Source organism: Podarcis bocagei (assembly GCF_964188305.1).
Source record: "Podarcis bocagei genome assembly, chromosome: 12".
Lineage (NCBI taxonomy): Eukaryota > Metazoa > Chordata > Lepidosauria > Squamata > Lacertidae > Podarcis > Podarcis bocagei.
The window spans coordinates 27,602,589-27,609,286 of record NC_138137.1 but is presented as its reverse complement, the minus strand read 5'-3'; the positions used below and the strand labels follow the sequence as shown (position 1 = coordinate 27,609,286).

The 6,698-nt window shown below is 42.5% G+C and overlaps 1 protein-coding gene across 1 annotated transcript; it reads right to left on the bottom strand.

Moving 5' to 3' along the window:
* Window positions 1-2,520: 2,520 nt before the first annotated feature.
* POLR1F (RNA polymerase I subunit F) lies at window positions 2,521-6,698 on the bottom strand. The gene is made up of 4 exons (XM_081164011.1): window positions 6,402-6,698; window positions 5,210-5,351; window positions 3,997-4,205; window positions 2,521-3,467 (listed from the first exon to the last, which is right to left on the bottom strand). Exons 1-4 carry the CDS (start codon window positions 6,638-6,640, stop codon window positions 3,143-3,145), a joined length of 915 nt encoding a protein of 304 aa, XP_081020137.1. The 5' UTR covers window positions 6,641-6,698; the 3' UTR covers window positions 2,521-3,142.

Here is a 6,698-nt window from a genome sequence, read left to right as displayed (position 1 = left end):
CTGCTGTTTGGATATGTGGTGTTTTGGTCATGTTTTTAGGAAATTTTATTGTTGCATTTTTAATTGCTTTTATTAGTACAGCATAAGCAGTAAAAACAATCCATTGATATCCTATCACACTCTGCTTTGGAATCCTCTTGGTTTCAAGAGACTGTTATGGGGCATGGGAGAACGCGATAGCAAAGTCTAAAGGACCATCAAGCATACACAATGAAAGATGTGAATTTCTACATTCAAGTCTTCCATCTACAGGCAATAGCTAACCAGACCCCTGGCATATAAAATTCGCTGCCTTTTAGGTATGGCCTATTTCACTGATTTAAAAGTTTTCTATCACACACAGTGCAGTCAACCAGTCATTCCAGAGAGAGGAAATGGGGGCATGAATAGCTTGTGAAAGTAAGGATTGATTGCTTGGGACTTCAGTCCCCCTAGTCTGGAGTAGGATGAAATCAAACTGGCAAGTTTGTGATGGGGAACTCCAGATTCGGAAGCTTATCTGGAGAACAGAAATGGACAGGTGAGCTGTAGCTTCCATGGCCTGTTTAAAAATGCTGAGCTACATGGGTCTTGGATCTGGATCCAGCAGGCCTGGATAGCTCAGTTGGTTAGAGCATGGTGCTGATAATGCCAAGGTTGCAGGTTCTATCCCCGTAAGGGACAGCTGCATATTCCTGCATTGCAGGGGGTTGGACACTCTAGAACAGGGGTGTCCAACCGGTTGAACGAGATCGACAGGTCGATCCCTGGATGATCATGGTCGATCGCAGGATCTTTATCGTTTGCGTTGTTTAGAATCATGTCCCTCCCCCCTTGGTCTTTCCCTGGACCGCATTTAGTGTGTTCCTTTGTTGTCTGCTGTATAGTTGGTGAGCGATTTAAGTTCTGCACACTCACCATTTTAAAAAACGCTCAACAACTTTGACCTGCCCCCCCAATGGATATATCACTGCCATTTCCTCCCCAGGAGCAGATCGCAGTCTCTTGGGAGTTGGACGTCCCTAGATGATTGTCAGGGTCCCTTCCAACTCTATGATTCTGACCCCTCACATTATTAAAAGCAGTAAGTCACCAGAATTTTGCCTGCTGTGCTTTCTTGTATTATTTTTAGATCTTATTTAACAACTGGAAAACATCAGGGGCAAGGCCTGTGAATATCTCTGGCTATCCAGCAGGGGGAAAGAAAACCCCACTGAGAAATGGTCATTGGAGCTGATGGGAGTTTGAGCCCAATATCTGAAGCTCTCCCACCTCTGCTATACAGTGGTACCTTGGTTTACGCACTTAATTCGTTCCGGAAGTTTGTTCTTAAACCTAGGCATGCTTTCCCATAGCAGTGGGGGACTCAATTTACAAATAGAACACACTCAACAGGAAGCGAAACATGTTCTTATTCCAAGGCAAAGTTCACAAACCAAAACACCTACTTCCGGGTTTGCAGTATTCTTAACCCAAATTGTTCATAGACTAAGCTGTTCTTAAACCCAGGTACCACTGTACTGTCCATACACACCAGGTCTAAAGATTTCACTACTTTTATTGGTGCTTCAAATTCCTGCTTCTTGAGATTCCATGGTGACCATTGGGGAGCATTCCCACCCCTGAACACATGCTACCTAGGCAATTAAGGCCACCAAGCACACAATATCTTGGCTGTCCCAACAAAACCATTTTATACTTAAAATGCTAAGAGTATTTTTTTAATGTACTGCACAAGATAACAGTTTCATAAATGTAAAGGGCCCACATTTTGGTCAGACATCTTGCAGGTTTCACACAGGCCTTCTATAAGTACCAACAAACCCCAACTCAATTTCAGGGATTTCGGGGGGGGACCCCCCCAATTGTCTGTAGTTAAGAGGACACATCAGCACAGCTAGTTGCTGCCACTTGGTTCTTTGCATTAGCAGTAGACCAGATCAATACAGACCACAAGAATGGAGGACTTGAGAGACAGGACAAGCTTGTCCCCAATTCGATTAGCTGAGTAAAACTGCTGTCAGTCAGTCTCATCTATCTGTAAAAACAATTTATTTAAAATTTGCCCCAATTTTAAGCTTGCAATCCCAACTGCTACAAGAGTTTTTAAAAAGAATATTCTGTTTATTTGCTTTTTGACTGCATTTATTCCCTGAAAAACAGATACCATGACGGGTCTCCAGCTGTAAACAAAAACAAATCACACCAAAAAAGGCTCCAGGCATTACATCACCTTTGTAATTTTATAAAAATAGTTATTCATCACAAATAATTAAGAGACATGTTTTAGAGACTTCAATTTCTAGATGTAACTAAATGCCAGATTTAGTCCATTAAAATATAAGTTATGGATGTTCAGCAGAAATTTCTCCCAAAGTTCTTTTATTTTGAGAAGAAGGATAAAGCATGACTCCCCAAAATTCTTCTGCTCTGGGGATGTCAAGGCAAAGGTGGTTTCTGACAGCCTTCAGTCTAAACATAGTACAATATTCCCAACTTGTCCTGGGAAGACAGGGCAAATGACCAATTTTTGTCTCTCTCTCTCTCCCCCCCCCCCCCCCCGGCAATCCAATCTGCATCTCAGGAGAACAGCATCTCAGCAAAATAAAAATTTTAACTGAGAAGTTATCAATCCCTGGTTCAGAAGTATTATTGGAGCACATTCCCCAAACTGTTGAGAAAACCTTTCCCAAGGACTAATTGGGACAAGTGTGAAAAAGACTTAATGGTGAAAATGGAACCACTGTTCCATTATTGTTCATTGTATTTATGTGCATTAAAAGTATATTTTTGTATTTGTGGGTCTTAGTGCTGACTGGATCAAACATAATCCATACATACTTGCAGCATTCAAGAAGCAACCCTCTAGATATTGATGGGTTTCAGTTCCCATTCCTCCCTGTCTGTGCCAGCAGGCAGAAGAAAAGGTAGGTAATAATAGAGGGAGGACTGGATTTTTAGTTTGTTTGTTGGTAATGGATTTCATAAAATACAGTCTTTGGCAACTAAAAACCTCTACGTTCTTTTCTTATATTGTTTCATATTATTTTATTCATCTTTCCTGTGCATGTAGATAATCTACAACAGCATTCCTTCTCCAACTACACCTGATGGAAGAGTTCTAGGTTCAAGTTAAGGCACTTGGTATTATCCATACTATTTCTCATTGCTTTTTCTTCTTTTTAGCTTTGGGATTTAATAATCCAGGGAGTCCACCTTCTTCCTCGCCAAGTTTTCTCTTCTTTTTCTTAGATTTGCTGTGATCACTATGGTAGCCACTTGAGTCACTTGCATGCAGTCCCAGATCTCTGTGTTGCCCATTCCCTCGATCTGACATATCAAATATTCCATTATCCCCGCCGTTGTTTCTCATCTCTTCAACACCAGCTGTCGCTATGTCCATCTCCATCTCCTCTGTGCCGTTCTGCACATCATGGGGCTTTTCATGTTTTCCCTTGTGCTTTTCCTTGAACTCTTCTCCAATGCCGCTTTGGGAAAAAAGTGAAAGGGGGGCAGTAGATGAGCTTTCAAAGGATATCATATCATATATGAGAATAAGAGAAGCTACAATTATTAAAGCTGTTTATTCTATTTCTTATTCTATTCTATTTTCAATTTGACTGGTTTTCCTTCCCATACTGTCTGTCATTTTCTTACTTTTCATGCAAAGGTCAATCCCCCCCCCACCGGCTCACTAAAATTAAAGTGCAGTCAAATACAGCGGAGCTCATAAAAACCTGAGTATACTTTACAACCTTCACTTTCAGTATTATCCTTGCTAACAAGATGGGGATTACTCTTCAGTCTAAATATAGGTGAAACTCCAACAACACAGAGACTTGTGGAAGAGAAACTATTTCCCACCCTCATCTTCACATCTTTCAACTTCTGATATTTCATCCAAATCTGTTATCCAACTAAATTTGACATGTGATCACTCTGAGAAGACTTTGCTCCCTTATATGCTGGAAGTAAACATTCTTCTGAAGTACTTTGCAAAAAGACACATTACTGTACCTCTTTCTACAGAGTTTTCCTTTGATGCAGAACACTCCAGCAGCATCTGAATCAAAACACAATACTTTAAATATCAGTCTGTTGCCTATTTGGAAGCCAAGGTCTTTCCATTCATCGGTTGACATGTGATCAGGTTTGGGGATGGAAGCATTGAAACAGCCATGTACCAGACAGCCTATGTGACTAGGTGCCATTTTATTGATTGTACCCTGGAAATAGACAGACAAATTAAAAAGGTATGCTATGTAGCCTCTGATTTCTCACAAATGCAAGCGGTTGTTTCTCTTACTAATCTCTTCTATGTTCAATATGGACAATACAATAAGACATTAAGAGACATCATCACTATCTTAAAGCAGAGATCAGTGTCACAGGTGTGCACAGAAGACTTAGTCTGCCAATGCACATTATAATGATTGACTTGAACACTTAAAGTGGGGTATATGTGTTAGGTTTAATGCTCACCACAGGATATGGCCCAATCTTTAGTAGCACTGCATACATTTGAAGAAAAGCTCCTTGTATTACAGCTAAAAAAAGCGGGTATGGAATTTTGGTGTATACTAAAACACTAAGAAAATTAAATACAAATAGAAACATATATTCTTGCTATTTTTAGGAACTCTGATATCCTTTCAGATTTTCAGAACCTTATCCCGTATCTGCTCAGTTGACATACATTGCAGATACCTTAAATACTGTCGCTATAACAGCTGAATTGGCAAGGTCTTAGAAATCTAACTTTTATTAAAGCATCCAAGAGCTTGATGTGTGACATTTCTGAAGCCCTATGTCCATCTGATGCTTGTGAAAGGCTTCAAGAGCAATTTTAATATCTTGTTTACAAATAATTAACACACACACACCATGCACCTGCAGTTGTTGGCACTGCTGCAATACTAGTTATTACTAGAAAGCAATTAAAGAGCACCACACTCTCTCTCACACACATATAAAACAACAAAAAGAAGAAGACCACAGGTTTTACATTTAGGCACATCTAAAACCATTAATTTCAGGGGACCAACATGCAGAATACAGCATACAATCAGGCTGTAAAAGGTAATTACACCCTGGAGCACTGTAACAAGTCAACTCAAGTACTTTGTGTTTAGATTTCCCACAGAATACTTGTACCATGTACCAGAAAGATGATACAAAGGTCCTGTTTTAAGCATTAAAAGCAAAGGTAAATAAGCATTTATTTACATACCACAAGTTTTTTCCCTTCTTTAGGCTGGAACACAACAAAATCTGCTTCAATGTCCAGATGGACAGCTCCAATGTCATCAATTATATCTCCCACTTCCTTTGTTATTTTAATATCATCATAAGCCACAGGAACACCTTGAAAGCTGCAAGATAAAAGAAGCCACTGGGTAATGACACATATCAAGGAGAGCAACTAAGAACTATGAATGGTTTTAAGGCTGGAATATATCCAATGTCAGCTGCAACCAAGATTGTTCAAGTACATCTACCTTGTATTACCTTGAACAAGCAAGTGGAAGTAGTGAAATCTTCTAGAGATACAATTTATGTGGAAGCTGCCACATATACTTCCATTTCAAAAGTGGAAAGGTAGGATACAAATGCCTATACAGTGGTACCTCGGGTTAAGAACTTAATTTGTTCTGGAGGTCTGTTCTTAACCTGAAACTGTTCTTAACATGAGGTACCACTTTAGCTAAAGGGGCCTCCCGCTGCCACTGTTCTCGACCTGAAGCAAAGTTATTAACCCGCAGTACTATTTCTGGGTTAGCGGAGTCTGTAACCTGAAGCGTCTGTAACCCAAGGTACCACTGTACCAATTATAAGGAAGAATGCAATCGAAGGGGCCCTCATAACAGTTCAAGTTTGGGGGAGCCCAAAATGCAGGTCCTACATTTTGCCCACCCAAAAAACCCTGAACTGTTTTGAGGGCCCCTTCGATTGTATTCTTCCTTATAACTGGTATACAACAAAAAATAAATCAGTTTGAGCAGCCAGACTGAAGTTGCGTCTACTAGACCCTTAAAAAAAACACCAACCCAATGTGGACTGAATCACTTCTGGAGCCCCCCTGGGATCAGTGGCCCTGAAGCTTAAGCTTTATTAGTTTCGTAGTAGATCTGCCCCTGGGGAAAAATAAGCCCTTGTGCAGGTTTCCCACATGCAACTGGTAGGATGCGGGACTAGAGGGGCCACTGGCCTGATCCAGCGCAAGCTTTGCTTAATGTTCTTGGCTGCCACGGTGCTCTCCCCGCTTTCGATCCGCAAAACACAGCCTTTATCCTCCGGGAGTTTGCTTCCTCCATCCTCTTTCAAGCCCAGACAAAGCGCCGTGTGAAGAAGCGGCGGAGGCTGCGCAGGGCGTCCCTCCGGCCTCCCCCCCCCCCCAACGGAGCTCCGCAGCCTCTCGCTACCTCTCCGAGAAGCGGCGCAGCTCGGCGTCCAGCTGCGCGCGGATCCCCGTCCTCTTGCGGTGCAGGAAGCGCGGCGGCAGAGCGACGTGCCTCCGCTGCGGAGTCACCACCAGGCACGAGTAGCGGCTCTCAGTCAGCGCCCGGGCCGCCTCGAAGGAAGGCAGCTCCACGCAGGGCGGCAGGGCGGGCGCCGGGGGAGCCGCGACGGCGGCCGGAGGCTTCTCTTCAGCCTCCTCCATGGCGCCACACGAGGCAACGTCTTCTCCTCGCTGTCGCTCAGCGATGACGTCTTCGCGA